At 54.5% G+C, this 17,227-nt stretch overlaps 1 protein-coding gene across 1 annotated transcript; it reads left to right on the top strand.

Annotated features, from left to right (window-relative positions):
- The first annotated feature begins 3,455 nt into the window (after positions 1 to 3,455).
- Positions 3,456 to 16,162, top strand: LOC138429925 (ETS translocation variant 3-like protein). The gene is made up of 6 exons (XM_069571534.1): positions 3,456 to 3,588; positions 9,405 to 9,506; positions 9,592 to 9,829; positions 10,078 to 10,267; positions 10,701 to 10,821; positions 15,110 to 16,162. Exons 1-6 carry the CDS (start codon positions 3,486 to 3,488, stop codon positions 15,565 to 15,567), a joined length of 1,212 nt encoding a protein of 403 aa, XP_069427635.1. The 5' UTR covers positions 3,456 to 3,485; the 3' UTR covers positions 15,568 to 16,162.
- The last annotated feature ends 1,065 nt before the right edge of the window (positions 16,163 to 17,227 follow it).

Raw genomic sequence — 17,227 nt, 5'->3', positions numbered from 1 at the left:
CAATTAAGTTTACCTCACCCTGGCTAATATTCCTCCCTTCTCCCTGCACCAGCTCCCTGGAACCACGTTCTGGACCATCCCTCCCTTTGCAGCTTCTTTCCTTTCTGCCATCGATGGGCCCTGAGCCCCGTCCTGCCTCTCCGCCCCCAACAAGGACTCTCTTCGTGGCCCCCCAGCTCCTGTCTCTTCCATCAATCAACCTCTCTCTCTCACCTTTCCATCATGTTAGCTTCGGTTGATTTAACCAGAAAACAACCCCTAGAATTTAATTCCATGGCCCTCCATTCCCATCTCGATCAGCTTGAGACTGGGAGGGGCTGTGTAATGATGGGGAAGTAGCAAGGGATAGAGAAACTTGGCCTCCTAGACTCAAGAAGAGGAAAAAAAAATCATATTGATTCCCCAATGACAGCCATCAGTCTTTTCCTCCCCACTAGGGACTGCAGAGATTGGACACAGGCCCAACAGGCTCCAGGGTCCCTTGGTCCCCAGGACTTAAAAACAGAGGCTGTGGTCTTTGACATCCTCACTCCTCTGGTTTCCCCTGAGGTCAGTTACCTAAATGCTCCATGCCCTCCCCAGGGGAAGCTGGAATCCTGCTGCCTTCTCTTGTTCCTGCTGTTTTCAGTGGGATACCTGATGCCCCTGCAGTTACTTTCTTCCACCTGGTTTAGGATGTAGTTGGCAGTTCTTCTTGCTGTCTAACTTTGAGCAGTATTTATAAAGAAAAGGAAAATAAAAAATCTATTTTCTATAGCCCTAAGAGGAAAGAGACATAATAAGTGCTTTAAAAACCTTAGAGAAAAGGTGATTGGGTAAACCATCAGCTTCATGTTAGTACTTGAGACTAAGAGAAAAATTACAGGTTATGACAGTTCATCCCCAGTATGGGAGCAGAGGTGGGGCCTGGGACTCCAAGGGAAAAGCAGGGAGTGAGGTAGCGTTAAGAGTCAGAGGTTGTGAAGAGGGGATTCTTTACCAGACCAGGACTCTTATCTCCACAGGACCTTCTGTGAGAGAAGGGCTGATGCAAGGGAAAGGGTAGACAGCTGGAAGGACTTCCCGACAGTTCTGTCCCTTTTCCTAAAACTGAGGCAGGAGTAGCCCTCTCATCAGTCTCTCTGTTGATCGGATATCTCAGGAGCCATCTGCCCCAGAGGTGGGCTCTGGATGCAAAGGACCCTGTGGAAGACACTCCCTCCCACGGCACCCCCACAGAGGTGCAGAGGGCGCGGGGCCGTGGTGGCACTGGCCCCCGAAGGGTTAAAGCTATTGTCTGAAAAACCACATCAGCTCCCCTGGGAGCTTGGAGATCCCGCTCTCATTTTAAGTAACCCTAACTCAGCGTGTGATGAGCGAGGGGTCGCTGGGCGAGAAGTGCGACTGGAAGGAGCCGCTGGACAGAGCCCGGACTGGCTGGCTGCTGCGGCAAGGTAAGGGGTTCTGGGGGCTGGCCAGGGGAACGATCCTTCTCCGCCCCCACCCAGCCCAGCTGGGAAGCCAGTTTTGGGGCAGCTGGGAAGGGGAGAAGAAAAGAGACACAGGCACCGGGTGAAGAATAGAACCCAAGGGCCACACTGAAAAGCCGCCTGGAAGGGGCCTGGCTCCTCTATACAGACGCGGGACAGTGCAGAGGCAGGTGTGGGGCAGTCAGGGCAGAGAGAGCGGTTGAAAGACAGCAGGTCTGATAGGGCACCAGGCTCTTCTCCTCAGATGGGGCGCAGCTGGGGTCAGACGTCAGCTCACTGGGGCAGAGCAGACACCTGGGATTCACGGAGCTGAGTCAGGCTCTGGGCGCTGAATGAATGAGGGTCTCAGCCATCCCCGTGCCCTGTTGTCTCTGCCTACAGGGAGTTCAGCATCTCAGCGTGTCGCTGCTGCCATCCCTCTGACACTGAGGGGGTGGGCGTCACAGCCTGGGCATGGGAAGGAGCAGCAGGTGGTCCAGGGATGGCAGAGTTAAGGTTGTGCTCCCATCTGAGCCAGGCTGGGACGAAGTGACATCTCTGATGGGGTGATGGGATTCTGCCCCGTCCATCTTCTTCCCTCGCGTCCTCAGACTCCTGGCTCCCTCCCAGAGAACAAGATCCAAGAAGCCTGAAACCCAAGAGCTTGGGAGCCCCTTGGCAAGAGCACCCCTGTGATGGTGGGGACAGAGGCGGGCTGTGTGAGGCGGAAGAGGCACTCAAGGTGATGTTCCTCCGGCAGAGAGAGGCCCCGTGACTCCCAGCCCCTTCCCAACTGACCAGAGGAGGCTGGGAAGAGAGTGGTGCCGGTCACTCCATCTCCAGCCCCTTTCTGGCCCTGCTCAAGGGCAGTGGGGCCCCATGGGGAGAGGGTCCAGGGCACATGGATGGGGCCGTAAGCTGGGGTTAGTGGAAGTTGGAGTTAGGGCTAGCGGTAAGACTGGGGATGAGGACAAGGGCTGAGGTAGAGGCTGGAAGCAACAAGGCACAAAGGGCTGGGGACTGAGTCAGAGGCCTCAGAGGCCCCCAGCTGAGGAGAGCGCCCCAGAGGCCCTCTGCCCACAGCTGCATTCCTGGTCCCTGTTACTCAGCCCCAGGAAGGTCTGCCAGCTCATCCCAGCTCAGCACTTGGCTGGGAGCTTTCACTTCCTCCGGCTTGCCTGGCTCCTCAGCCACCTCAGCAGCGCCTGCTGGAGGGGATTTCTTGTCCCCTGGCGTGGGGGATGGAGGGAAGGATCAGGGGGTGTCCAGGCAGGGAGATCCCCAGAGGCCCCGCTGATGGGAATGAGATGAAAGGAGCTGGCACTGAGTTTGTGCTGGGGGAGAGGGCAAGGGGCCGCTGGAGGGCTGGTGGGGGGACGAAAGGAGGGAAGGGGCTGTAGAAGTCAGGTCAGGAAGCTGGGGGCCTGGGTTTGATTTCCAGCTCTGAAGCACAGGTGAGAGACAGGAGGGCAGGAGAAAGACAAAGAGGTAAGAGAAAAGAAACAATAAGGAGAGGCAGGGACGGAGACAGGGCAGGCTGAGTGAGGGGTGGGGAGGCACGCGCAAGAAGGAAAACAGGCTCAGCGGAGGCAAGACAGACAGACCGCTTGGTTTGTAGACAGTATGATTTGTAGACGTAAGATGTAAGGACAGGAGAGAAACCAAGGGAAACTGAAACAGAAGAGGATGGACAACAGAGAGAGAAAATGATGGAGCTGGGGAAGTAAGGCGAGAGAAGGCTTGGCAGACTGGAAGCGGAAAGGAGGAAGAAGGAGGAGCGGGGAGAGGAGAGAAACTGCAAGGAAGGAGGAAACAGTTGAAAATTAAAGGTCAAACAAAGCGAAACAGAGACTTGGAGGGGCCAGACCAAGGCAGGGGCGGGCGTGGGGCTGGAAGCTGGTCTCCTGACACCCTAATCCACCTCCCCCAACCCATGGGTCCTTACGGGGTCTGGGACTTCCCCCACGACTTTTAACTGCCCTTCTTGCCAGGTCTGGGGGTGGAGCATGGGGGTGTCAGGGTTTGGGTTTCTACTCCATGGAGTTACACAAACCTTTTAAATCCCACGGCCCCCAGGGACTATGGAGGCAAAAGTCAGAGACAGTCTGCAAGGGGCTGGAGGGGCTGAAGGGAAGAGGAGGTAAGGACCTGAGACCCCTGGGCGTGGGGGTGGGGCGGGGAGACTGAGACAAGAGCAGGGCAAGAGGGAGCCTGGAGATGGAGCTCAGGGCTGGGAGGAGGAAGGGAGGGTTCAGGAGAAGTCAGGGGCAGGGTGAGAGGGAGCTGGAGATGGAGGAGGAAGGGAGGGTTCAGCAGAAGTCAGGGGCAGGGTGAGAGGGAGCCTGGAGATGGAGCTCAGGGCTGGGAGGAGGAAGGGAGGGTTCAGTAGAAGTCAGGGGCAGGGTGAGAGGGAGCTGGAGATGGAGCTCAGGGCTGGGAGGAGGAAGGGAGGGTTCAGGAGAAGTCAGGGGCAGGGTGAGAGGGAGCCTGGAGATGGAGCTCAGGGCTGGGAGGAGGAAGGGAGGGTTCAGCAGAAGTCAGGGGCAGGGTGAGAGGGAGCCTGGAGATGGAGCTCAGGGCTGGGAGGAGGAAGGGAGGGTTCAGCAGAAGTCAGGGGCAGGGCAAGAGGGAGCCTGGAGATGGAGCTCAGGGCTGGGAGGAGGAAGGGAGGGTTCAGGAGAAGTCAGGGGCAGGGTGAGAGGGAGCTGGAGATGGAGCTCAGGGCTGGGAGGAGGAAGGGAGGGTTCAGCAGAAGTCAGGGGCAGGGTGAGAGGGAGCCTGGAGATGGAGCTCAGGGCTGGGAGGAGGAAGGGAGGGTTCAGCAGAAGTCAGGGGCAGGGCAAGAGGGAGCCTGGAGATGGAGCTCAGGGCTGGGAGGAGGAAGGGAGGGTTCAGCAGAAGTCAGGGGCAGGGTGAGAGGGAGCTGGAGATGGAGGAGGAAGGGAGGGTTCAGAAGTCGGATGAGCCTGGCAGGAGCAGTGGCAGAGAAGGTGGTATCTCTCACGGGTGTGGGCTGATGACCTTCAGGAGGGAGCCAGGGTTCAGCTGGCTAGATTCCCAGCCAGGAAGCATCCAGAAGGGGTCCTCTGCCCTAGAGTCTCTAGGTCTGACAGAAGGGACAAGATGTCCTTGGTGAAGAAGGACATCTATCCCAGCTCCTCCCCCAAACTCCCCAAGGAATAAGGTGTTGGCTTTGCCCTTCCCAGGCCCCCAGCTGGTCTTCCTCACCCACCTAAGCTGCTTTCACTAATAGCATTAAGGAAGGTCTCAGGACTAACACTCCCCACTTGGGGCTGAGATCCAGGGGAGAGACTAGAGGCTTCTAATCAGATTGGGGATTTGGTGGAGGGCAGGGAGGGGTGGTATACCATTTGCTCAGTGCTCACCAGCAGAAACTACTACCCACCCCACCCCACCCCACCCCTCCCCACCCCCAGCCCACCAGCCTGTATTTTCCTGGTTGCCCCTCTGGGCTGGTTTCTCCACTCTGATCTTTCTGTCTCTCCTGGGGTGGTATCTGGACCTCACCTGTGTCCACAGCATCCAATTTCCACAATGCTATTTGTCTCTGATTCACTCTCTTCCTGGCTGGCTCACTTGCCCTCTCTTTCAGCTGCCTTTGAATTTACAAACAGTCTGTCTTCCCACTGCATCAATCAAGCAGTCACTGAGAAGACTTGGTTGTGTCCAAACAATCAGATTATGGGGACAATCCACTTTAGCCCCTTAGAAGGGCCAACAACAAAGTGTCTTTGAGGCATAAATTTCCTACTTTGCATGGAGGCAACCTTGGTCTTGAACTCTGAGGGTTTTTCAATTCTGGGTGTGTTCCTGTGTTTCTCACTCTCTCTGTATTCCACTCTGCCCGCCTGATGTCCTCTGGCTTTCTGGGGTTCCCACTGATCATCTTTCAGGCAAAGAGCCCACTCCTTAGGTTTAATGGGAGTGCCTCTTTCAGGACCCCAGGGCCTCCTGCCCGCCTCACCCCTGCTCCCAAGTTTTCTGCCCTGATTGGTTACAGCTGGGAGCCTGGAGTGAGACAGACCTGTTTCCATCTGGCTCCACCACTTGCCCTGGGATCTTATGCAAGTCTCCTAATCTTTTGAACCTCAATTTCCTCAGCTTGCAAAATGAAGATAATGATACCCATCACAAAGGATCATTGTGAAGATTCAATGAAGTAACTAACATAAGGGAAAAAATTGTCAAGCCCAATGCTAGGTGCATGATAGGGGCCCAATTCATATTAACTAAACCCTTGAAAAGGTAAAATCTGCTCGGGACATTTCGTTTGGCTCCAACCACTGGCTAAGAGTTACTGTCTATTTTATCATTGTTATCTCTGTTGCTTGTCTTAAATAATGACCTAAAACCTATATGTGTTGCAATGGGCCCTTGCCATTGGTCAAGGGGATTAATCATATTATTAATAATTAGAATAATGGTAATGACAACAATAATAATTGCTTGCTACTATAACCCATCAGGAAATACAAAGCCCTTAAGAGCAGGCTCTCTGATCATTCAAGATTGGGTTATAATCCTTTGTGATTTATGGTTCTCAGTACTCATCCTCTCAGGCCATTGCACTGATCCTGTAGTAGGGGCGGGAGGGGCTGTGCAAGGCCTGTTAGAGCTGCCCCCACCTCAATCCCCAGCCCACAGGACAAGAGGGAGGGAGCTGGGAGATGGGGGGAATAGGAAGAGTAGGAACACCTCCCCCCAGCCTTGGGGAGCATTGCCACCAGAATGTGGGTTAAAATCAGTCCTAATGAGCTGGATGAACCTAGAGCCTATTAAACAGAGTGAAAAAAGTCAGAAAGAGAAATATGGTCTATTAACGCATGTGTATGGGGTCTAGAAAGATGGTACTTACCGATGAAACTATTTGCAGGGCAGCAGTGGAGAGCAGACATGAACAGACCTGTGGACACAGTGGAAGAAGGAGAGGGTGGGGTGGCCTGAGAGACTAGCATGTGTAAAGTGTGAAACAGGCGTTTCCGTGTATAAAATGGACAGCTAGTGGGAATTTGCTGTGTGACAGGGAGCTCAGCCCAACGTTCCGTGACTACCTAGAGCGGTGAAATGAGGAGGGAGATGGGAGGGAGGTTCTGGAGGGAGGAGATCTGTGTGTCTCTGTGGCTGATTCACTCTGATATATGGCAGAAACCAGCACAATAAGGTAAAGCAATTATGCTCCAATTTAAACAAAATTAAAAAAAAAAAAAAAGAAGTATGAGGAATTAAGGTTAAACAGCCAGAGCAATTCTTGGATGTGAAGGTAAAAAAAACCTGCTCCTCTCTGAGGGTTCCCCGTGGCCAGCTCAGGGACTCCCGCAGAAAAGCGTGGACTAGAGAGAAGACACTTGGCAGCACTCAGCAGCAGTGAGGATTTCCACACCCAGAGCCAGCAAGCTCCTCAGACACATGAGGACCCAGGAGGGACCCTCACAAACATGGGAGACGCCAAGGAGGAGGCTGAGGCATTTAGGAAACCCAGGGTTTGACCTAACAGGACTTAGTATTTTTAATTTTTTTCTTTGAAGGAGCAGGAGAGAGGCTGTGGGTAGCCTACCTAGGTGGCTGAATATTATAAATGCTGAATTAAGGTCTTGCTTTCCACTCTTTCACTTAAGAGCTGTGTGTGTGACCCTAGAGAAGTCACTCAGCACCTCTGAGTTCCATCTCAGCTGATACTTCCTGTGAGGTTCAGAAGTGTCAATTCCTCCCCACAGTGCAGGGCGTCCTGAGTGCCTGCTCTCCAGTGGGTTTATTGTTCCCTTCTTGCCAGATCCTAAACCTGAGATCTCAAACCCTCCAGACCAGGAAACTTTATCAGATCCAGCAGGCACGGCAGCCCTAGGAATTATATCTACTTCCTCCAAGGAACACTCCTCCTTGGGTATCTGCCACCTCTGCACCCCCTATTACCCAATCCATTCTCCTGAGGTGAGGTAGGAGAGATCCCCAAGCAGCTGGAGGTTAGACAAAAGAGGAACTTCCCAATGCGTTGCTTCCCAGGTGGCGCTAGTGGTAAAGAACCCTCCTACAGTGCAGGAGACCTAAGAGACGCGGGTTCCGTCCGTGGGTCGGGAAGATCCCCTGGAGAAGGAAATGGCAACCCTCTCCAGTATTCTTGCCTGGAGAATCCCATGGACAGAGAGAAGAACCTGGCAGCTACAGTCCCTGGGATCACAAGAGTTGGGCACGAATTAGCACCTAAACCACCACCATCATAATTGGTTAACAAAGGTGTGTTCATTTCTGCTGTACAGCAAAGTGATTCAGTTATACATATCTACACATCCCTCTTCATATTCTTTTTCATTATGGGTTATCACGGGGTGTCGAATAGTTCCCTGTGCTATGCAGTACGGCCTTGTTGTCGGAATTCCTCCCACAGCCCCTTGATGCTGTTTCCCATGGGTTCTTGCTACTCACAGTACAACCCACAGACCGGCAGCACTGGGATCACCTAGGAGCTTGTTAGCAATGCAGAATCTCAAGTTCCACCAAGTCCCACTGAATTAGAATCTGCATTTTAAAGAGATCCCCAGGTGACCCTTATGGACGTTAGAGTTTGAGAAGCACTTTTACAGACGATTTAAGTCTTAAGGCAGCAGAGTACAGGAGAAAGTGCTGTGGAATAGGAGTGGGGGGCGGTGGGGGCGGCCACCCATGGTATAGCAAGTCACTTGCCCTCTCTGAGCCTCATCTGGCAAGTGAGGAGGCTACTCCAGATAAGCTCTCACTTGCCCCAGACCTGACGGCCTAGGAAGTTCTAGTTGAGAACAGAGCTTGCCTCATGCCAACTGCAGTGGAGATGGAAACTCAGAGCCCAGGTGGTGTGAGCCGGTCCCCTGTTGGTGAGTGAGTTGTCGAAATAGTCAGGTAACCCCACTGTATCTGGCCCAGCCTGAAGCAGGCCTCTCGTTCTGCCAAACCCATGCCCCTCCCATCTCTCCTCGTCCTCTGGGCTGCTGGCTCCTCCTGCACTAGTGACCATCGCTCTGGATGGTGCCAGCCTTTCGCACCATCCTCAGTCCCATCCAGAAGGCTTTGGGACAAAGACAACTCCCCTCACCTGCAACAGGCAAGTTTATCTCGCTAGAGCTGGTCCCCCAGTCTTCCCCCGTCTCACCAGCTGCCCCTATCCCACCCCAAGCTAAACTGGGAACCAGCAAGATTCCTTCTCCCTTGTCCATAATCCATTAATTCAACAAATATTTAGAGACCTTCTGTGAGTACAAGACCCTGGGTTAGGCAGTGGGGATCCTGGGGAGCCAGCAGTGAAAAAGGCACCCGGGGTTCCTGACCACAGGGAGCTGACACTCTGAAGGGGAAGCCAAAGGGGAAACCAGAGTGACATCCTTGATACATTCATCACCATTCCGTGATTCTACCAAGAATCATTTCTTGAACATCCATGAACAGTCAGGTATTCTGCTAGGCATTTGAGACTTCTCAGTGAGAAAACACACAACAATCCCACCTCTTCTCAAATACAGACTTGTTCTAAGCATTAGAAAGGTGTGGGTCTGTCAACCTGCCACCTCCTTCCCTTCAAGGTTTAGAAAGAGCCAACGATTAATTACATTTTAGCTTGTCTTCTCTTGGGAAAAACCTCAATCCTGTTAAGCCCTGAGAAGAGGTCTCATTCTCTGTCTAAATCCCCCAGCAGGGGAGGATCTAGAGGGCAAGATCTAGGACCCTTTGCGTTCCTCTCCATCTGTTTAAGCGGCTCAGCCTCAAACCCTGAGTCCTGGGTCAGCCCCTGGCCAGTGAGGAGGTCCCCAGGGGAGTTTGGCCCAGCCTGGCTGTGGGGGAGTGTCCTGCTCAGACCCCACCGCTCCCCTTCCCCAGTCTCCCCGCTCTTCTCTCTTTCCCTCCTCTTTCACTTCCTTCTCCCCTGCCTTCTTCTTTCCCTTCCTGCTAAGAGGACTATCTCCCCCCAAGGCCCAGATGCAGCCCTCGCTCCCTGGGAGTGGACCATGCACTGCAGCTGCTTGGCCAAGGGCCTCCCTGCCATCTCCGCGGCTGGTAGCGCCTGGATCCCAGGTGAGCCTCTGCCAGGGGTCCCAGCGGCGCCCCAGAGGAGGCCTCGGGGAGCGGTGGGCGGCGCTGACTCCCCTCTCCACCCCAGGCCTGGCCTTCCCCGACTGGGCCTACAAAGCCGAGTCGTCCCCAGGCTCCCGGCAGATCCAGCTGTGGCACTTCATCCTGGAGCTGCTGCAGAAGGAGGAGTTCCGCCATGTCATCGCCTGGCAGCAGGGAGAGTGCGGGGAATTCGTCATCAAGGACCCGGACGAGGTGGCCCGCCTCTGGGGCCGCAGGAAGTGCAAACCGCAGATGAACTACGACAAGCTGAGCCGGGCCCTCAGGTGAGAGGAGGCCGCCGCAGCGACCAGGGGGGAAAGAGTTCAGATAAAAAGGCTGTGGTTTCTGGCACCCCTGTCCAATTCCCGCCCCTCCGAGGCTTGGGAACCGCTCTGGAGTGTGACAGGATGGCTAGCGGTTATCCAAGAACAGCTAGGGGTCCATCTCGCCAACCTGGGGAGCGGGGATGTGGCTGGGTCTCTTGAATGCATCCTCCCTGCCAACCTCCTGCTCTCATCCTTGGGATCTCCAGATATTACTACAATAAGAGGATCCTGCACAAGACCAAAGGCAAAAGGTTCACTTACAAGTTCAACTTCAGCAAGCTCATCGTCGTCAACTACCCTCTGTGGGAGATCCGGGCAGCCCCGTCCCCCTGCTTGCTGCTGGGGGCCCCTGCTCTACTTCAGCCAGCGCTGCTCCCCATGGGTGTGCAGAGTGAGGTAGGCACGAAAGCCGGGCCCATCCCCAGAGCTCCGCCAGGCCCTGCCTCTCCATCCAGAATGCTCCCACCCTCCTCTCTGCCTTGGGGGCCCGTCAGCTTTCAGTGTTCTTCTCCCCCTGCATCCTAGTCCCCAAGTGTCCCAGGGGCGGAAGGGACACTCCGATTCACCCCTCCATTTTTAACTGTCCCGACTATAGCCTGCGAGAGAGGGCAACTCCTTCTGCACCAGGCACGACCCCTTTAACGGTGGGCCACGGGGAAGGGGGTGGGGTCTCCAGAGAGGGTGCGGGACATGTGGGCAGTGCTGACTTAAGAACCATTATGAGGCTATTTCATTATTTTAATGACTGGTTGTTAAACAGTGTGTACTGTGGAATACATACCAAGGAGGGCCCATTCCACCCCCGTGCCTGCCTCTCCTCACTCCCCAGCTCCTACACAGCATGCTGTTCACCCATTGGGCCACAGCGGAGCAGCTGGCTGGACAGAGGACCCCTCAAGGGCCACCAGAGGCCTCTGGAAACAAGAAGGGGAGCAGCAGCAGTGCCCACCGTGAGTGCTCGCGCCTGGAGAGGGCCCAGGGAATCTTGAACAGAGGAGGGAAGAACCCTTCATATTGAGTACATGGAAGAGCGGGCAGGAGTCTGGGGACACATCGTGCATACAATCAACAAACGTTTGATGCACACCAGCTATTTACTCGGAGAAGGCAATGGCAACCCACTCCAGTACTCTTGCCTGGAGAATCCCATGGACAGGCAAGCCTGCTGGGCTGCCATCTATGGGGTCACACAGAGTCGGACACGACTGAAGCGACTTAGCAAGAGCAGCAGCTATTTACTAGGTGTAGGGGTCCACGTGTGAAAGACGGCCCTCAGGATGCTCAGAGACCAGGGAGGAGCAGAAATAGGAGGGTGGTCAGTGACCAGTACTGGGACTCAGGGAAGCGCAAGGTGCTACTGGAATGCAGAGGAGTTGGGGCTTCCTGGAGGAGGCTACACCGGAGCAGGTGAAGAAGATGGAGAAAGATGTCCAGGCAGAGGGAACAGCATTTATAAAGGAAAAAGCTGCAAATAAGTGTAGTCAAATTTGAAGATCTGCTCGTAGCTTACATGGTCACAGTGAGGCAGGTGACGGGAGCAGGGATGAGGAGGAAGAGGAGAGACACAGCTGGCAAGATGATGCTGGCAAGGGAAACGGGTGTTTAGTCCCAGAGAGCCTCAGAAGCCATGCTGAAGGGCTTGGACTTAATCCTGAAAGCAAAAGGAACCCAGAGGGAGAAACGCGTCCAGATGTCCATTTTACAAAGACAACTTGGGCTGTATGTAGAGTTGGGGATGTAGGACGCCTGCAACTGGTGCTGGAGGCTTTTGAAGATCTAGGTAGCTGGTGATGGAGCCGGAACCAAGGCAAGGGCCTGGGTGCAGAAGGAGGCCCAGCTGAAGAGAAATTGGGAAGATAAAGTTCACTCATTCATCCGCTCACTACTTCTTTCAACAGATAGCTCATGAGCTCCTGCTGAATGTGCCAGGCCCTGTCCTAGGGCTTGGGGTGCCAGTGTGAGCAAGACTGCCTTTATAAAGCTTGTAGGCAAGAGGGATATTCAGTTAATAATCCAGCAAACTGACAAGTATTGGTATCTGTACCAAATGCTACAGAGAAGTTCAGCGTGCAGAGAGCAGCCAGGAAGACTTCCTTGACAAAGTGACATTTGAGCTGATTCCCAGAATGTAAACCAGTGCCAGCTTAGTGGGGAGAGAGGCAAGCATATGGCAAGCAGAGAGCACAAGGTGTGCAAAGGTCCTGGGGCAGGAAAGAGGCACTGGGAGCTCACCAGTGTGGCAGCACATGGCGATTGAGGGGGACATGGTAAAAATGCAGGCAGGGGCCACCTCTTCCAGGGCTGTAACCTGGGAAGCAGCAAAATCAGATTTTTTGTGAAAAAGATCACAGAGATCCTTGGCCAACCATAGGCTCTTCTGCAGAGGCCCATGACATGTCCCTCCACTTCTGGCAATTTTGTGGAACAAAGACCCTTGGCCTTAGCCCCACTCCAGTGCAGCTGGGAGTCCAGAGGTCCCACCTCCCAGAGAACGCAGAGCACCTGGCTCCAGGCCCTCACGAGCGCAGCCGAGGCTGTGGGCGTGGGGCGGCCCAAGGCCTGCCAGGACTCGAAGGGCAGCAAGTCAGGCAGCCTAGAGCGAGACAGCACCTGAACTCCTCCCTGTTCCTCCACTCTCACCCACCCCTTCCTAGTTCTGGGAATGCCCTGGGCACAGAGCTTCTCTCTTTGAGAAACTATCAGGGGAAAAAAAAAGTATTCCCTGGTGAGCCCCAGCTTGGAGTTGTTTTGCGCCTCCCTGCCCTCTGTGGGTAAAGGCCCTACCTGTGCTGGGGCCCTGAGGCATGCTCAGCAGGTTGGGTCACCAGAAGGCCAGCAGCACCCACACGGCCCACTTCTGAACTGGGATTCCAGAAGGCGGTGCCAACCCCTCACTCTGCCTTCACTCAGAACTGCTTCTGGGCAGCCGAGAGGCCAGGACTACTGAGCCAGCAGCAGGAAGCCACAGGGCTAGAGCTAGGAACGGGAGGGGAAGGGGAGGAAGGCTCTTACAACCATCCCCTCCACTCGCCTGCTCAGCTGTGGGGCTCTGAGGGAGACGCTGTCCTCGGAACCCCCAAGGGATACAGCCTTCCTGGGGGAAAACAACAGTCCCCACTTCACCTAAGAATCCAAGGAAAGGACAGTGATTCAGGAGAAGGTACATGCTGGGTTTCCCTGATGGCTCAGGTGGTCAAGAATCCACCTGCAATGCAGGAGACCTGGGTTCAATCCCTGGGGAAGATCCCCTGGAGAAGGGACTGGCTACCCACTCTGGTACTCTGGCCTGGAGAATTCCGTGGACAGAGGAGCCTGGCATTCTACAGTCCATGTAGGCTACATTCCATACGTGTATGACCTTTTGCTTCCCTGGTGGCTCAGATGGTAAAGAATCCTCCTACAATGCAGGAGACCTGGGTTCAATCCCTGGGTTGGGATGATCCCCTGGAGGAGGAAATGGCAACCCACTCCAATATTCTTGCCTGGAGAATTTCATGGGCAGAGGAGCCTGGAGGGCTACAGTCCATGGGATCGCATAGAGTCAAACACAACTGGGCGACTATGACAGACACCCAGGCTGGCAGGGGTGTCCATGCTCTGCCTCATGAAAGCTTATCTTAACTGTTTTCCCCTTTTACAGATCCAGTGTCAGAAATTTGTTCTTACCAAATAAATTGGATGACTTAAGTAATAACTAAATGGTTTTTTTTTTCCAGTTTTTACCAGCTATAGCCCTGCTGGTGTTACCACCTTGACTTCACACTTGACCTTGCTAAGAAAAAACGTGGAACTGGACTTAGGTTTTGTTTGTTTGGGGAGTTGTTTTCAATAATTGTATTTGTTTGGCTGTGCAGGCTCTCCTCTAGTTGTGGTGAGCGGGGCTTTCTCTCTAGCTGTGCACACAGGCTTCTCTCGCTGCCGAGCACCGGCTCCGGGGCGTGCGGGCATCAGTAGCTGCGGCACACGGGCTTAGCGGCGACTCCCGGGCTCTAACGCACAGGCTCAGTAGTGTGGCACATGGCCTTAGTTGGGCTTCCCAGGTGGCTCAGCGGTAAAGAATTCACCTGCCAACACAAAAAGACCCAGGTTCTATCCCTGGATTGGGAAGATCCCCTGGAGGAGGAAATGGCAACCTACTCTGGTATTCTTGCCTGGAAAATTCCATGGACAGAGGAGCCTGGAGGGTTCCAGTCCATGGGGCCTGGAGAATCAGACATGACTGAGTGTGTACGTGTGCACACACACGTGCCTGTGCATGCACACACACACACACACACACACGGGCTTAATTGCTCCACTGCATATGGGATCTTCCCAGACCAGGGACTGAACTCATGCCTCTTGCACTGGCAAGCACATTCTTTATCATTCACCAGGGAAGCTCTGGAGTTAGGTTTTTTGAGCTACAGAAAGTGGTGTGAACTTCTATATAATCATTCCCAGAGATCCCAGGCTAGGAACCCCTATTGTAGGATCCTGGGGAAATGGGGTAGATTTGGAAGGAATGGAAGGAGGGAGAGCTTCTTGGAGGAAGAGAGCTATGGGCCAGAGCCAGCCAGAGCAGAGGAAGGCCGGGGTTCACCCCCCACCCATTGGCCTCACAGCTCTGCAGGCCCCTTTGTACCCGTGACGCTGCTTGATCTTATCTGGGAGAGGAGGTTTTATGGATGAAGAAACTGAGGCCTGAGAATCTAAATGACAAACCCAGAGCCACACAGCCAGCTCTTTGCCAGACCAGAACAGAACTACAGTCTTCTTCTACAGGGATAAGGAGAGAGAAGAATGGATCCACTGAATTATGGCAAAGAATATCCTCAATTCATTCATCCAATGCATTTTTACTGAGCACTTAATACACGCCAGGCTGGGCTGGATCCCAGGATCCAAACTAAAACAGACACAGTTCCTGCCTCCACAGTGCCGGGGACACAGATATTAAGTAATCTCACAATTGACTCCTGATTCTGAACAACAGGCCCTGGAGGAGAGGACCAGGAAGGAGGGGGGAGGGTTGTCCTGGGGCTTTCACCCAGGCTGGGGAGGCGTGGAGGCTTCCCCAAAGAAATGACATCTATGATGAGACGTGAAGCAAAGAAAAAAGGAAAGTGCTCGGGTGGGGAGAGAAAGTTTCAAGCAGGAGGAAAAAGAAATACGAAGTGGGCGATAAAAGGGGGCATCTCCAACGGTGGACACTCTCTGACCCTTTCTGTCTCCCTCTCTCCCCTTCTCTCTCCCTAGGACTTGGCTCTGCCCCGGTCCCCTGCCAGCTTGGCCCTTGCTGCCATCTGGGGAGCCCCCTGAGCGACCTGCCCAGTTTTGCCTCCTTCACCCCTCCCCTACCATTCGCTGTCCCCTCCAACTGGCCCTGCCTCTCAGCACCCTTCTTGCCCCCAGTCGCCCCAGAGCTGCACTTCCCAGGGTCCTCCATACCAGGCACCCCGCTCCCGGGACCCATTTGTGCCCCAGCAGCCCAGCATTTTCCAGAGCTCCCACTGTTGGCCAGACTGGCGCAGGGGGCTGAGGAGAGGCTCCGACTCTGGTCCCTGAGGCCCGAGGGGCTGGAGGTAAAGCCCGAGACCACGTCGGCTCCCAGGGAGGGCTCCTCAGAGAGGCAGGGAACCAGCACTGGAGAGGAAGGCCCCGCATCCCCCAGTCTGGCGAGCTTCAAAGCAGTGTGGCCCCTGGACCCTCCTTAATGGGGGAGGAAGATGTGAAGTTGGGGGGAGTCCCCCAAACTCCCTCTGTCCTCTTGTCTACCTCCCTCTGGCTTCGCACCTTCCCCTGGCAAGGCATGAGATTGAAGGGATGGAGCTGGACCCAAGGGCACAAGGGCATCGCAGGGAAGGAGTACATGTGAGGATGGGAAACCCGAGGCAGAGTGACCCCTCACCAAACTGCCGATCACATTAAGGAGACATTCTTAATCTCAATTTTTTTCTTTTTTGAGGCAGATGAGAAAGAGGTTCCCATCATTTGAAAGACCCCATACCTGCCCACACAAGAGGGGAAATTAAGAGTCTAAGCTAGGGAGGGGTCAGGAGTTGTCTTGTTCCCCAAGTCTCAGGGCAATTTCTTTCTTCTGTGGGGTACTGTCCCTCACCCAGGCTAAGGTGTCCCATCTCTCTCCTGCGCCTCCACGCGCTTCTCTCCCACCCCTCTGCTTTCTGTGATCTTGGGAGCTCCTGTCCCCTTCTTTCTCCAAGACCTAAGCAAGTGGGCTCAGGAGGGACGGGCCTCCTCAGCTCTGTAACACTCCACAGCAAACCACAAATAAAATGCCCTTGGAAAACTGCCCTCTTGGCTGACCACCCCCTGCTGCCGTCTGATCCACCCAAGATTTCTGATGGGAAGAGGTGGGAGGAGGGGGTCTGGAAGGGGTCCTGAGGCCTAGTAGACACCGAGCCAGCCAGTCCCCTCCCTCTGCTGCCATCATGTCCCAGAGAGAAAGGCTGAGGCTGCAGCCGGAGATGCTCCCCAGACCAGTGGAAACCAGCTTCAAGGAAGGAACTTCAGAGCAGAGCAGAGGTCTTCACAGAGTGACCCCCCAGGTCCCTGCCGTGGACTTCTAAGCAGAGTTCTAAGGGGCTGGGGATGAAGTAGGGTATTGGCAGGGGTCCCCATTGAAGCATCAGGTCGCTGGGGGAAGAGGAGAGAGGGGTCTTTTGTTCAACCAAGGAAAAGCCATCAGAAAAGAACGTTCCAGGAGCCAAGGCAACAGAACCATATTGCCCTGCTGTCTCTAGGCTGCCAATTACAGGCTTAGGATCTATCTCTACCTCCTTCCCACGATGGGGAGCAGAAACTAAGCTGGCTCAAAGGGTGCCTTTTGTCCCTAGTTTGTCCCTGCTTCCCATCCAAAGAGTAGGGGCGCATCCTTCTCTCGGAGCTCCCTGTTCATTCTGCTTTTCACTGCCCCTCAGGCCTTATTTGTGGCAGATGCACGTTCTCATGGGTAGAATGGGGAAGAAGAGACCCAGAGAAAGTGGGGCTAAGGCCTCACCCCACAGAAAGGTTAAGGTGATCAAGGAACCAGCCCCCAGGCTTCCAAGCTGGATAGAGGCTGGGAGAAAGCATCTGTGAGTGTCTTCATCTCAGTCTCTCTCCCTTACCCCAGATGCCAAAAAGGGGGACCTCAGACTGCCTCTCCCAGGAGATCCTAGGAGCTACAGTGAAAACTGCTTCTCATTTGCTCCCAAAGTCACAGGCCCGTCCCCAGTGCTACGGGAAGGATGAACCCCCAGCCTGGGGCTTTCCCATCATCCTGCCCAGTTGAGGGAGACAAAGAGCTAATGTTGTCTACTTCGACACAAGGAAATGGATCTCACTGTCATAGGGATAGTGTCCTCTTCCGAGAGG

This window comes from Ovis canadensis, chromosome 1, assembly GCF_042477335.2.
Source record: "Ovis canadensis isolate MfBH-ARS-UI-01 breed Bighorn chromosome 1, ARS-UI_OviCan_v2, whole genome shotgun sequence".
Classification (NCBI taxonomy): domain Eukaryota; kingdom Metazoa; phylum Chordata; class Mammalia; order Artiodactyla; family Bovidae; genus Ovis; species Ovis canadensis.
Note: the sequence above shows the minus strand (reverse complement) of the source record. Positions and strands in the feature narration are given on the sequence as shown.

Excerpts from the sequence above, each read along its gene's own strand:
- LOC138429925 (XM_069571534.1), top strand. The coding sequence starts at position 3,486 with ATGGAGTTACACAAACCTTTTAAATCCCACGGCCCCCAGGGACTATGG. Across the intron at positions 9,830-10,077 it reads AAGCTGAGCCGGGCCCTCAG|ATATTACTACAATAAGAGGA; the intron begins GTGAGAGGAGGC and ends TGGGATCTCCAG. Across the intron at positions 10,268-10,700 it reads CCATGGGTGTGCAGAGTGAG|CTCCTACACAGCATGCTGTT; the intron begins GTAGGCACGAAA and ends CTCACTCCCCAG.